This window comes from Xiphias gladius, chromosome 17 (assembly GCF_016859285.1).
Source record: "Xiphias gladius isolate SHS-SW01 ecotype Sanya breed wild chromosome 17, ASM1685928v1, whole genome shotgun sequence".
Taxonomy (NCBI): domain Eukaryota; kingdom Metazoa; phylum Chordata; class Actinopteri; order Istiophoriformes; family Xiphiidae; genus Xiphias; species Xiphias gladius.
Window position 1 is genome coordinate 22,445,557 of NC_053416.1, and position 15,189 is coordinate 22,460,745.

Genomic DNA, 15,189 nt, shown 5'->3' on the forward strand with positions numbered 1-15,189 from the left:
TTGGCTTTTAGTGACCAGTTGCTTGCCGGGGTCAGGAGGAAACGTACAGGCTTCCATTTGACACAGGCTCTGGGCACGGCAGGGCAGTCCATCTCCTCTCAGCCCCATCACATTAGAGCCACTATCTCCTTTTAGTCATACACAGCCCTCCTCCTAATGATCCAGATTAGTTAACAGGCTTGGCACCGTGGCTGTCATGTTGGAAGCCCCAGCTATCCATTATAGTCCACCTTTCCTGGTGCCACAGGTGGCTGTTCCAATAACAGCCCACCTCTAACCCAGATAGGAGACGGGCGAGAAATGAGATCAAAAACATCAAGCTTCTCTCTCCCAGTGCAATCAGACAATAGCATGTTCAGAGCTGCTAAATATGGGTGCAGGCTTTCGGTGCGTACTATTCTCACTGGATTGTTTAAACTACCCAATTATCACCGAGCCTCATGGGAGGCGACCCACACAGGCCTCCCGTCCCGGGAGGGTGAGAGGAAGTAGGTCTCATTATGACAAGTTGGAGGCGGAGCCTCCTCCGGCGCGGCAGCAGTTTCACGAGCGGGGACTGCGGGTTCAAATGGGGTCAAAGGTGCATGAGGAATCGACAAGGTTGAGAAACGACCAGAGAGGACACATGGCACAAACCTGGAACACAACCAGTGAACCCCACTCAGATGACATAACAGGGCAAAAGACTGAGAGCCTGTTTAGCAGACTCAGACACACATCTAAAAGAATTTAACGAAGTTTACTTTATATTTTTCAAAACAAAGAGAAACTGTCAATAGCTTTTAAGGTTCTTGTGCTTCTAAAGTTTACTGGAAATTAAAATAATTTAGGCATTTTATTCTTGTTAAAATTGATGGTAGCTTTATTAGATTTGCAATGCGTGATATGATACGGTACATCCAATCAACAAAATTATTCATAAATGTTTTCATAATATTTGCAAAATGTTTTATTTATAAGTAAAAGTGCTCTATAGTTTTAACTAGAATGGTATTTAGGAAAGAGCTTTTTTAATGTTTTGATGTTCTGTTATTCTTTTTAATGTAAAACCTCTGTTCGGTATCATTTCTGTTGGGAGGTTGTTCGGAGTGTTGCTGTGTCTTCATGGTGGAGGTTTTGCTACGATACTGACTCACCAAAAGCTGGAGCTTGGAGATACAGGTGTATTTGTACTATAATCATCTGAAAGCCCTTGACTACACACAAGTGATCTAACTAATTACATTATGTGACTTCTTAAATTATTTACAGTTCCTGGGTCCTATTAAAAGGGATCTACTTTGAATCAGTGCTGTAAAACAATTAAACTTGGAAACTTTCAAACAGGAATGAATACTCAGGAACTGTATATTATATTGTCAGTGACACACCATTTTAACACATACACACAACAGAATAATTAAATTCAGAGATGAAAGATTAAATAAAAAGAGAGAATAAACTCGCAGAGAACAGAGGACTGCCAAACAGGAGTGGAGTGTTGAGGATTAGCTTTTGCACTGGTGGCAGCATCACGACTGACACAATCTGAACACAAAACAAGTGACCACACATAAGAAGGCATTTGACCGTGACTCTGAAAATGACGCACACACATGATGAGATTCCTCAACAGGGGGAAGGAGGGAAGATCCACCGCAGGACAGAGAAGATGCAGATGATTCCAATGGGCAACGTGTCCCTCAGCTGACCTTGATAATGGGTGTCGTACTGTAGTTGCCTAATTTACCTAAATGACAGGAAAACGATGTGACAGAGGGGAGCGGCATATACATTTAGAGAGGTGGGTAGGAGAGTGCTGTGTCACTGCTTAGGGCAACATTTTGGAAAACACTAACAGTCTAATTCATTTGATGCTGATGGTGGTTTGTGACTCACAAGTGTAAACAGCTGAAGGTGATAATCATGAAAAGCAAATGAGTTCTGATTGAGGCATATTGTTGCTGTCGAGCTTGGTGCATGTGGGCTTATGAAACAAGCGCCGTAAGAGGAATCTCGGTACATTTCTCTTCAGTCATGGGGGTTCTGTTAAGACTGCAGAATAAGCGCATGCCACCAAATCTGCTATCTTTAGGGAGATTTTTGGTCGAGGGATTTCTCGACATATGGATCGCTTTTTTCTTCCACTAGTCTATGATTTGACTTAACGTAGCACAGACATTTGGGCCATCTTCTTTCAAAACAGTCAATATTGCCTTGGATTTTATAAGCACTTTGAATTTGCTCCAATAGTTGAAATCTTTCAATTTGTCTATACTTGGGCTTCACTTTTCTCCTCCATTTAAAGAACTTATTTTCAATATTCTATGTACACATCTGTCCTTTTTATCCATTATTTCTGGAGGCATCACACCCAATAAGATGAATCAAATATAACCTGGACCCGTAGAAATTTTCATAATACATTCTATTTCCCTTTAATTTGACACTTCACATGCCAAAAATAAGTAGGAGAATTTGGCACAGATTTCTCGACATTTCCTCCAACACTTAGAAGATGCAGACAAATACATTTGGCATTTTTACTTGTGGTAATAAAATACTGCATCTGTATCTTTTGTATTTTATCCTCCTAAAGTCAATGAAACCCTAGTGTTCAATGTTAAATTAATTAATGATAATGAAATATTCATATGAATAAATCTTGTATATATGTAATATACAAATTATGCAATAATTTGCGAAATAATTAATTTTTATTATCAACATTTTTTTATATCTAAATGCCCTTTTTCAAAAGTCAGTTACTGTGTCTATGTACTGTTTATTTACAGTAGCAGCCTCTACTTGGCTGATTCAGAATAATTTTAGTGTTGTTGTTGCCCCAGCTAACAGGAGCTAACAGGCTAAATCTGGCAGCAGCTGTTGAGCTTGCTAGTTTAAGAGGCACGCGGCATGCGATTGGCTGAAAGGCGAGAGGGTGGTAACAACACCACGGAAAGTGACATTATGAAATAAAATGTGACATGAAATAAAGGTGTCGTAATGAAATAAAGACTTTTGAAAAGGGCATTTGAAATAAGAAAATATTAAATAAATATAAAAGTTATTATGAAAATAAGAATGATGAAATAATTTTTAATAAGTTGAGTTTTAATAATTTATTTTATTTCAAAAATAATTGTTTCATTTATATATCTTACATAATTTATTCATTTAACTAAATACACAGCAAACTTTGGGGCTCCACTGTATGTAATAACGGTAGATCTAAGAAATCTTATGGCATGAAATTTGTCTGGATATGCTGATCAAACAAGTAGGATGGATTCCTTGCTCTGCAGTACTCTCTGCTAGAAAAGGCTGGCACATTCAAGAGAATTCTATGACTTCATGTAAATAAAAAGATGATTTTCACAATGTCACTCTAACCCAAATCTCAAGTCTCTAATCTCAACAACATATCACCGAGCTCTGCCAAGGCATCCCAATGTCATGATGGCATTGCAGTTATTATAAGCCTTTTCTTTTCTCTCTGCCTTCAAGGCTGGTTCTTTTCACCTTATAAAAAAATAATAAATGACAGCACTAGGATCCTGGGCTAACAATCAAAAGAAGCAGGAGACAGAGCGGAGGGAAGAGAAGCAGGAGGAGGGAAGGTAGGGAGGCAGGAGAGCTGACTCACTCTGGTGTGGGGGCTTTGGCGGCACAGAGGGGCACTGAATCATCTGGAGCCTTATTGAATATTTCCTCCATTTGATGTCATTATCGCCCCCGTGATCATCACACCCATCATCAGTGCTGTCCCCGAGACTCCAGGTTACAGGCAGGGGAAAGGTAGGGCAGGCAGAGAGGCAGACCGGGGCCTGAGGAGTCTTTGAGGTAAAGCCCAGCGTACAGGAAGAGACTGAACAAACAGAAGGGCTACCAATGTTCCGTTTGGATAAAAAAAGCAGCGAATTGGAATCCATTTTATTGCAGATTGCGGAAAGGAGCTGAATATGTGGGTATATCTGTAATAAAATGCAAAGGATGTACTTGTTTTCTTAGAGGTGTGAAGACTTGAAAGCATGAAACAGAACTATTGATGCTATCGGATCAATGAGTACAGTATCTGCTGGGAGCTATTGTGTGGGCTCTAGTCAATGCTGATGATCAATACATTATTTGTTGCTGTGCAGAAATTGTCTGTTGAGGCTACACATGAAAAAATGACAGAAGAAGTTATATTTAAGCAATTTCTATTTTTATTAGAAATGAATCACATTTCAACCCAAGCAGTACTTTTTACCTTCAATGTGCCATGCATACAAAATCAGAATCAAAGTGTCCATCTGTTAGTGCCCAATAAACTTTATATTCTTAAGGGGTAGATATCAAAGTCTTTCTCTTGTGCAATTAATATTCACAGATATGTACATTCAAATTAGTCAGCCTCAAATATCAAGCATCCTCGCGAAAAGAAACCAACATTAAAAGTAAAAAGTTACAAAAAACTTCCAATTAAACAATATATTTCTCTTTTAAAATATAATTAATAACTATACCACTAACATGAGTTAAATTATGATTGCTTCATTTTTAACCATAGGCACATCGTAGATAGGCGAGGCGTCGTAGAAGCCAAATGGAGGCCATGTATCTCTTCCTGTCTCCTCACTGCAGCTGATGTTTGTGTAAACAAAACCACCAAGCTATCCTACGGTCCTTGTAGGGACCAGATCAAAAATAAAAAAAATTAAATAAATAAAAAACAGAATTACGTCTACAGGTTTCCTCTGCTCCGGCTTCTCACAGGGGTAGCTATCTGATATGTGATAAACAGAAAAGGAACTCTATCAGGAGCTCTTTTGGAGATGTTTCATGGCTCACAATGATTGGTGTCTTTGGTATAAAACCACCATGACCTCCTACAGCTAAAAGAATCTCTTCGTCTGAAATTCATACAGTAATGATTGGAAAACAAAGACCCATTTCCTCACTTTCTTTGAAACTGATGTTTAGATTTATCAGCATACAAAACTTGATGCCGTCTTTAACATGAAAGTACACGTGACTGATGTGGATGTAACTACAGGTGGCTTTCAGCTTTCTAGAATGTGGAGTTAATGTGATGTGACTGAAAATCACATTCAACATCTAAGGAAGCGTCACACCAATTATCTGTGTTATTACAAAAGATGAGGTAATTCAGTATTTAAGAATTCCAACCTTCTCAGTTTACCAAATATTAGATGTGCTACTAATGAATAAGTGGAACACGTGTCTATTTTACAGTCACCTTCATGTTTATCAGTGTATCGGCTTCAACTCTTAATGTCAGTCAATTAAGTTTCATAAGTGATGTGACTGTCCGTCTGTGTATTAGTGGGAATCAGCAGTGCTTGCTGTTATAGGTATTTGTGTCATTCTTGCATTCACTACAATACACAAGGTATGGGGACAAAACAGTGTGACAGACTATGATTTATGATTACGTTTTGCTTTCACTGCTGTGAAAAATCAGGACCCGCAAACTCCTGAAACTTAATAGACATTCTATTAAATCATAACCGTAAATACATCAATCTGTGGATAAAACTGTAGGCTTTTGATTCACTGTTTTTTTTGCTGATATTCATTTCCATGAACATCATTTGACATCATAATGGTCTTTTTCTCACTTATTAGTAATGGAGTGAAAATACTTCAACATAGTGATAGGATAACGCAGAGGAATGCATTGCAATAGTATATTATCACAGTTCTCCCTCAGCTGTGATGTTAATTCTCAACCTATGCGAAGACTATGGCAGTATCATCTTTATCCTGTTCAGCCCAATCGAACTGTCATCAGTTCAGAGGTGGTAGAAAGAGCCCTAAGAAAATACCATCATCTACTTCTGTTGTCTGAAGAGGAAAGGAAGAATGAGAGAAGGTGAGTAGGATGCAAGTAAGTATAGATAAAAGGACAGAAGGAAGAAAGGAAGGAGTGGAATGAGCTAGTAGGTCAGTACTTTCTCCCTGTGGTGACTAATGAGACTCCACTGTCCTGGACTGTATTTTTAGGATGCTCTACATGTCCACTGAGACATGCACACTGCCAAGGTGACCCGTTTTCACCATTATCAACTATGTAACCCAGAGTGGCTGCTGTTTAGGGGGGGGGCAGGGAAAAAAAAGGAATACACTTCCCCTTGAAGGTCATGAATTTGGCACACTTAATGTCCTTTAGCACGGCATCTTCAAGTAAAAACTTAAAAAACAAAAAATAGACCCCACAATTTTTCCTGTTCCAGTGAATTGCACATGCTGATATACTGGATTCACCTAAGGCAAAAAGGATTGTGAATAAGAGTGGAAAGTGCTCTTTGAGCCCCCCCCTCCCACAGCTCATGTCCACAGCACTTCAGTGAGTTAACAGTGTGGAGGGGGGATCCTGTTAGCAGGTAAGCACTGGGTGGTCAGAGAGGTTTTTCTCCCTCACCTCTCTGTTCGGTGTCCAAAGTGAACTAGCTGAGTCAGCATATGTCCTGTCTTCAGGTTGCTCTCCTCCTCTCTCTCTGTAGATCTCTCAAGGGGACATGTTGAGTAGCTTGGTAGATTTATTGGGGTAATTGATAGCCAGGCTGATGGCAGCGATGTTCTTCAGAGCCTACATAATAATGATAATAATAATGATAACAAAAATAGGGCATCAGTATGTGAATGCAATACAGAAGAACAGGTGCTGGGAGAGAAAAAGGAGCACTGTAAAGTTATGAGATGATGAGACGTGAGAAACCTTGTTTTTCATCTTTGATTTGCTCTGCATTTGGATTGATTATAAGAAGGCAAACTGAGGGTGACTAAATGGTGCAAGGACGTCTGTGTGGTTTACTTCACCTTATTTAATAATCAAGTGCTTAACAGATTGTACTGCCTCTTCAGTGCGTTTGTTTTCTAAACTGGCAACTGTTCACCCCTGGCTGTGGGTTGGTGAAAATCAGTCATTTAGTCAGCGTTTCCCCCTGTCCAGCAGTTGGATACAGAACATGACATGACGGCTACTAACCAGAATGCCATTTAAATTGGTATGGTCTTGCAGAGGAGGATTCCTTATGGTTTTGTGTCTCCTGTTTGGAGATGTTTTACCAATGCCATTACCAGGTCAAACCTCTTTTTGATCAAAAAGAATTCAATTGCTGTGGAGTCCCCAGAGAATGAATGCTCTTTCATGGTACTCTGACATTTTCAGTAACGTCATCTTCAGACCAAAGTCACCACTTTTACACAACAATTATCAAAATCTTACATGACATGAAATTGAATGATTTAATTCATAATTTAATGAATTAAATACAGCTGCTGTACCAGTACAACACTGCCGGTTAAGTTAGGCTATTCCAATATTATTTACAGTGTGATAATAATTTCCAGAGAATCTAAGCCCAATTATCACCCTTTTTTTGGTTTGCTAAATGCAAACAGCTATCCTGTCATTACTTTGTCCAATGTTTGGTTCTGGCCAGGTTATGTACAGTGGGTTTATCAGAACTTAGCTGCCTGCTGTGGCTAGAAACAAGGCTGATGAGAGCTGTGAGAGCGAACCAAAACAGTAACATTGCAGGCCAGAAAAACATAATCAATGAGCTGAAAGAGGCTGAGGAACTGCAGAGTCAGGTGATAATTTTCTGTGGGTTTGTCACTATGAGTGTCCACTTTCACATAATATAGTCATTTGATCCATTGTTAATAGAAAAATATAGATTAGCGCATCTTTTACTGAAAAAAATGAACATTGCATGACCTACCTGTTAACTCAGTGACAACAGCTGTCTTCCAGTCTCAGTGGCACTTAAGAAAAATCTTAACTCCTATAGAAGTTTCTCACAGAAGAGACCAAATTCATTTATTTTTAGGTATCTGGGTAAATTATTATACTCCCTCTGCAATTTCACTCTTTTAGCTGTCCAATATGTCCAATTTGTAATTTTTGAACACATTAAAATTGTGACTTCATAAAAAGTACACTACACCCAGTGATTTCCTTGGTGCTGAGAGCTCCAACACAGCTTCATGTAATGCCCTGACACATAGCAGTACTCGCCAATTCAGCTGTTAACATGCTTAGTTGGTTTAGTGCGCAGCACAAATGTCCTGTCAAATACACAGGTACCTTACACTGTTATCCATGTTTAATTGAGTGAACAACAGGAAAAATAAAAGAAAGAGAGTAGTAGAGTGAACCTGATACTCTAGTTGCTATGTGCAACTTGAGTTGTGGTATAATAAACTCATCAGAAAAAAAGCAAAAAAAAAACAGACGGCTAGAGGAGGTAAAGCTTCACAACAACTTGATGAAAATGTAGTCCTCAGTAACGGAAACTGTTTTGGCTTTGGATGTCTTTGGAACATTTTCTTCTAGTCCTTTGAACCTCAGCCAATTTACGCTTGTACTGTGCATCATTGTTATCATAATAGTAATGACTACTGCCAAGTCATTTATGGTTTTGTTTTCAACCTGACAGGTATTAGGTAATTGCTAAACAGAACCACCCACATTGTTTTTTCACCACCCCACATCCTCTGCTCCTCTTAACTGCCTCCAGCCTCCTCTCCTGTATCACGGGGTCCACAGAACAGAGCTGTGGCTCGCACTGCCACAAATGCTAATGGACTGTAATTACCAAATACATTAGTCCTGAGGGCAGCCCACACACATTGAAAACAAGAGGAGGGGGTTGCCGAGGGATCTGCTGGATGTCAGCAGCTTGGTGATTCACTAGCAAAAGCGTCTACAGTCGCGAAATGACTCACAGACTGAGGACCATTCAATCAATGGCACTGTGTGGTTAAGGAAGAGATTGCATAATATCTCAGCATTTCAGGGTGCATGGACAACTTCTTTGAGCTATCATAAAAGTCAGGCAGCAAAGACATCTTTGACAAACATCAAAGATGACCTGAGAAAGCCTGGCTGCAGGGAATACTTTGAATTAAGAAAGGCATCAATGTGAAGACAAAAAAAAAAAAAAGGAGTACAGGTCTTACCATTGCAGTGTGATCGAGGAGCTGCTCGTCAGTGGTCATGGCTAATAAGTACTCCTGGAGGATGCCCTGTGCCTGGGAAACACATCAAAGGTTAGCAATAACCGTTCCTTCTGCAACACTCCCGCAAGTAATTGCAGAGAAACAAAGATAACCTCACAGGCCAGATAACTGTCATGAGTAGAAGGAATTTCACGAGACAGACTACCCTAAGAGGTTACATAAGGGATGAATTCAGTTATAAATGAGGCCTGGTTCCCTCACCACTCTTCATCTCCATCTCAGCATCAAATTGAACTGTGGAATGTTGGAAAAGTAATTCAAAATTATAAACAAATTGAAGAGCGTTTCCACTAAAGCCATACGGGAGAGATGTACCTTGGGTTACATAAGCACAAGAAGTTGGGGAACACAGATAAGACTGCATAGAGGCTAAATGGGCTGAGACCGGCCAAATGGAAATTTTACAGAGCTGGAGACACAGTCCAGAGTCCCAGTCCTCCATCCATCTCGCAGCACCCCAATTGTTTATGCTGGGGAACATCCTAGGACGATTTGTACAGTCACTAGAGCATAACATACCGTTTTGATTCCTAAATATAACTTTCACTTCCTGGGGTAGAGAGTTCACTGAATCTCAGTCGACAAGGCCATGATCTTTATGTGCAGACAATGAACAAGAACTAACACTGGTATGTTGTCCGCACTGGCCATTTAACCTTTAAAAAAATGCTGGTTCTAGGCTCAGATCTAGTACGAGAAGGAAGAATCCACAATGTGTTTCGACGCTCATTAGCCTCTCACGATTTTACAGTAGTCTTACTATGAGGCTGTTGAACTCGGCTATACAGTACGTCATCAATAGAGTTAAACTCATTTGTCAACATGCCATGAGGGCCACCAACCTTAGTCCACACAAATCCTTACTTTTTAGGGGGATGTTGATAGATGGTGCACCGCGTTGTAGGTAGAGCAGTGATCCCTACAGGTGATGGAGGTTTCCCAATGTGGTTTAAATTCTGACTTTTCCCCTCTATATTAGCCTCATAACAGTCCTGCCTCAATTAAAATCGTCTGTGGACAAATGTAGATGTGACAAAATCCTGGAAAAGTATAGAGACACTATGTCCAGTTTCACTTGAATCCAGTCTAGATGGTGCACAGTTGAGTTGCCGCATGTGTAACCCAGGTTAGAATTATATTATTCAGGTTCAGCTGACAGCTACTTCTTGAAATGTTTTGCAATACTTTAAACCACATCCTGAACCAGGGGCAACAACAGCCACCACTCACTGTGGCAGATGCCACAAGAGGTAGCAGGTGTGTGGTTTTTTCAAACCAACAATTTTTTATTGCATTTCACTGTTTTATCTGGGAAATACTGGCAAACTTTAGATGGTAGAAGTGAAGGAGTTACCTATCTTTTATGAAACAGCTGTGTGTGCCCTTGTCCATAACACTACAAAAAAATTCATCCATATATCTCTCGTTTTACCTCCGGTAAGACCTTCATCTCAGGCTATTTCTAACTGCGGATGAGGAGCTGGAGGCTACCAACCACTGCAGCAAACACTGTTGAGTACTCCTACTGCCCCCTGGTGTTTGTTGATACGTGCTGCTCCACCTGAGCATCTGATTCTCCCTCACATGCAACAACATTCAGTGGGGTGCAGATGGGAGCACAGAATCCATCGCAAATGACAAGCCAGCTGATGTAATATTATTGTCAGATCAGCAGCCCCAGGCCTCGCCAACCAGGCCTGAAGAGAACACGAAAGATTGTGCTTTTCTGGGGCTGTCTGGTTCGATTGCATCCACAGATGGGAAACTCCTGGTTGATGGCGTGCTCATAATCCTTGAAACTTCTCTTAATTAATAATTCAAGACAATTGAGAGAAAGAAAGAGAGAGTCCATACGCATCGCAAAATGGATGGCATCTCTTCCTCTCCCAAGCACTCTGCAGGGAGCCAGTGTGGCACTGTGCTGTCTGACAGATGGCAGGGCTGGGCTTTGGCCCAGAGCCCAGCACAGAACAGGTGGGTTGAAGAAAAACATGCTCATCTCACAGAGAGACAGACATAGACAGAGAGAGAGGGGGAAAAATTAGGTAAAGAATAAATTGTTGAGTAATTTTTACTCTCATCATTTCATTCAAATATCCCCAAGCTGAATATGTTATCAAACCACCAGAATAAAGAATATAGGAATATGAAGAATATGGACAGGTTTTTTTTAAAGGAGGGGAGACTAAATATGGTTTCTACACATTCCACATTCAGTCTTGTTGAATCAATTTTATATTACTTTAACAAATACATATATACACATGCATATATACGTACGTACATACACACACACACACATACGTACATACATACACACACACACACACACACACACACACACACACACACACACACACACACATACACACACACACACACACACACACACACACACACACACACACACACACACACACACACACACACACACACACACACACACACACACACACACACACACACACACACACACACACACACACGTACATATATTTATTTATTTTTTTAGACAGGAAAGGGGAGCAGGGGGGAGAGAGAGGATGACATGCAGCAAGGACCCTGGCAGACTTGACATATGGTATGCGCTTAACAGGTGAGCTACCGGTGCGCCCCGAATCTATTTTATATTTCACCTACAAAATCAATAATGCTGTCATCACATAGGAAATAACAAACAGAACAAAACAAACAGAACAAAACAAACAACTAAGCCACACCTCCAGCTTTCACAACACCTATACATTACCAGATGTGTTTTTTTTGACCTGCCTGCATATGTGCGTGAATGTGTGTGTTTGCATCACTCACAATAGCACGAGCTTCTGCAATGAAGAAGAGTTCAGTGAGGGCTCTGTGAAGAGGCAGCAACACAGTGATACCAGTGGGATCCTGGCTCAGGCTGTTTTCCATAGACATAAAGAGCTGCCACAGAGGCCGCAGCAGCGTCAGCTCACAGGCTCTATAGTGCAAACAAATCAATAGTTAGAAGGAAAAATACATGTACACAAGCAGAACAGGAAAATACTGGAGTTAGATTATCAGAAAAACAAAGCTGAGGCTGACAATGAAACTTTATTCATTTATCATACATTAATAGTACAAAATCTTGTAACATCCAACAGTCATAAAGAGTGGCTAATGGATGAATGGTACTGTTTTTAATTAATAAATCACTATATGTACGGTGAAATATGATAAACACATATATACAGTGGTCTGAGATGCTATCTGTACTTTTCTACAGAGAAATGTGCCCTGCTGGACAATCTCAATTAAAAATCACATCCAGACATGTTTTAATACATATATAATACTATAATACTGTTTCAAACGTTTAACTACTGCACACACGTACGTCACTTAAAAAGTCCATTCTCAGCTTATGTGTGCTGGAGGTTTTAAATTTCCTCATCCCACCTGTGTAAGCTGCATGAATGGCTTCAAAACCAGTTGTGATGTCAAAAAATCCTGCTCGTACATTCACATCTCAAACTCAAATTTTAGCTGAGCCCAGAAAAAACCTCAACAGAGTACTGAAGTCAAGTAACAATAAGAAAAACACGGAACTTTCAAGTTCTGTTAAAGGATGTCATAAGGCCTCAATTTCAGATTTAATGGTTTGTTTGCTGCCTGTGTGAGCACTATCTTCTCATAAATTGTGTGATGTTGTCCTTGTGACTAGACCATGGTTGAATCACTCTGCACATATGCAAATTCCTAAACACATCCTTTACCCCATTTCCGTGGTGACTACCACTACCACTACCAGGGAACTACATGAGGGATGAATGAAGGCTTTCATGCAAACCCTGTGTGGAAGTGCAATCCTACACCTCTAGGGAAAACACACTGCTGAGGTAAAATATGTGTACTGTATCTTTTTGGCCAAATTTGCATTATTTAGGTCGAGATGAATAGGTCTGATGCCAAAGTAATGGTTAAGTAAGAATGTTTGTGCATTTTACTTGTTTCACTTGGTTGTCTATACATGAGAATATAAGATGACAGTGTTAAAAGAATTTCACTGATGACTGGGAAACAATCAGAAGGAAAGAGATAGAAATGTATAAGCAAAACTGGGCTTACGTCTGGGATTGACACTGGAGGAGGCGGAGCAACAAGTGAATGGCTTTAAGTCGCTGGTTCCCAGTCTGGCGACAGGCCACGCCCACTTGCCACTCCCATATGTCAGCCAGAGGCAGGTGACTGAGCACCTGGTCGTCAGCTAACATTTGCTTTAGTATCTCAAACCCTGATTAAAGACAGAAAAAAGTGCAGAGAGGATGACAACCTGACCCATCTGAGGATTCATTTTGAGGTTATTCTGCACTTTACTATTAGTTTGCAGAGTTACTGAAGCAGCTTTGCACAAATGTAAAAGTACCTGTCTGGAATCGTCCTCTGTGGCCTCCTGTAATGGTGAACTTGTAGCCCCACTCCGTGTTGCTCATATCTGACATAAATCTGTAGTACAGGGTATCACCTGAGAGAAACCCACACAGCAGACGCTTGCTAGTAAACATGATTCAAGCATAATAGTTTAACTACAGTATCTCAAATGCACACAGACATAGACACATACACTTGGAGCAGAAAAGAAATGAATGACTTTCTAAACTTTTCCTCACCAGGGATCTCAAAATCGGACCATTTCTGAGGAGAGCCACTGAAATTGTGGACATCCTGGAGGAAATCACTGCTGCTGGACATGATGAGCTCATCACAGCCTTCCTCTGTGTAGCAGCGGGAGTCAAATTTTACTGAAAGGTAGATAGCCCCTGGGATGTGCACCTTGTCCTGCAAAGAGAAAAGATGGAGGCAAAATAATTGAACAAAGGACGTATGAGCTCAGAATACAAAAACATAATAGTTCACATAACCCTAAGCTTAATTTCAATACATATTAGTCTGAACTAATAGCCATCTGTAGTTACACAACATAAATTCTGTGGCCAGCTCAAAGGCGGATTTTGATAAGAAAGCACAATAAATGAGAGGACATTGAAATTAATAAAAACTTCAGTTATGGCCGTTGATGATAAAAAATGCAATTTACCCACCTCAAAGTTGGTGTTGTTGTCATATGGGTGTTTGGACTCTCTGACCTGCACCGCCATACCTGGCTCCTCCATGAACTGGCAAGCAGTGAGAGACAGGCTACACAGCATACACTGGCTGCAACCCTTCAGCACCCTCTGGAGAATCTGATCATAAACAGAATATCCTAATCACATTAATCCATAAAACACCTCTAATGTATAGTATGTGCACATCACATTTTGTACCCTTTGCATACAAGACAAAGTTTCATTTACCAATGGGACAACAACAGAAAGTCAACATGGACCTCTCTTTTGCCTACCTTCTCCCAGAGCGGCCTCTCCTCCAGCTGCATTAACATGTCCAGGATGTAGGCCATGTGTGAGGCACCGTTCAGTTCCAGGGCCTCCTCGCTCAATGCAGCCTCTGCAGGCCAGTCAGCCAACAGCGAGGCCAGCACGTGGCGGGCGTACAGGGTTGCGATAGCCTGGTTGACCTTCACCAGATATTGACGAACTGCCCGATTGCTGCGAACATCCAGTTCCTTGTGCAAAAGGGCTGAACTTTTGGTCCGCCTCTGTTTGGCATAGCTGAGCTGTAGGTCGCTCTCTGAATTGGTGATGAGCTTCTGGGCCACTACGTTGAGCTCCTCTGTGGCCTTTTCACAGTGACTGGGTTTAGACTGTGGGAGGAGGGCAATGATGGGGACATATAAGAAAACTTACAAATGAAAAACATCACTTCCAAACTTTCTCTCACTGTATCTTATCTCTTCCTGTCAGTTAGTAATATTAGTAAATTTTCCAAACAATCATTCCTAAACATCAAACAAAGCAGTGACTGAAAACCTCTGTGTAATGTAGTTAGCTATACATAATATTTGTCATTTAATTGCATAATCTCAAAAAACTCACCACGCAGGACACGACAATCATATCAGTGTCCACGGCCTTGGTGTTCCTCTCCTCAGAGCGAGGCCGCCTGGTCGGCTGCCACTTCTGAGCCAGCGTACGGATTGTCTCATCTGTTTTTATCTCTTCTCCATCAAATCTGAAAATAACACAAAGCACAATGCATAAAATGGAGGCAGGTTTTGATCGTAAAATATGACCTTTACCATGCTGGCTCATATAC

The 15,189-nt window shown here is 40.7% G+C and overlaps 1 protein-coding gene across 1 annotated transcript in view; it reads right to left on the bottom strand.

Annotated features, from left to right (window-relative positions):
• Positions 1-4,169: 4,169 nt before the first annotated feature.
• Positions 4,170-15,189, bottom strand: part of zzef1 (zinc finger, ZZ-type with EF hand domain 1) — a 31,363-nt gene continuing 20,343 nt past the window's right edge. Inside the window, exons 46-54 of the mRNA XM_040150798.1 lie at positions 14,970-15,105; positions 14,378-14,737; positions 14,076-14,219; positions 13,644-13,812; positions 13,400-13,498; positions 13,102-13,267; positions 11,824-11,974; positions 8,953-9,024; positions 4,170-6,574 (exon numbers count right to left, since the gene is read on the bottom strand). Coding sequence (XP_040006732.1) covers positions 6,494-6,574; positions 8,953-9,024; positions 11,824-11,974; positions 13,102-13,267; positions 13,400-13,498; positions 13,644-13,812; positions 14,076-14,219; positions 14,378-14,737; positions 14,970-15,105 — 1,378 coding nt within the window. The 3' untranslated portion in view covers positions 4,170-6,493. The remainder of the gene's footprint in view (positions 6,575-8,952; positions 9,025-11,823; positions 11,975-13,101; positions 13,268-13,399; positions 13,499-13,643; positions 13,813-14,075; positions 14,220-14,377; positions 14,738-14,969; positions 15,106-15,189) is intronic.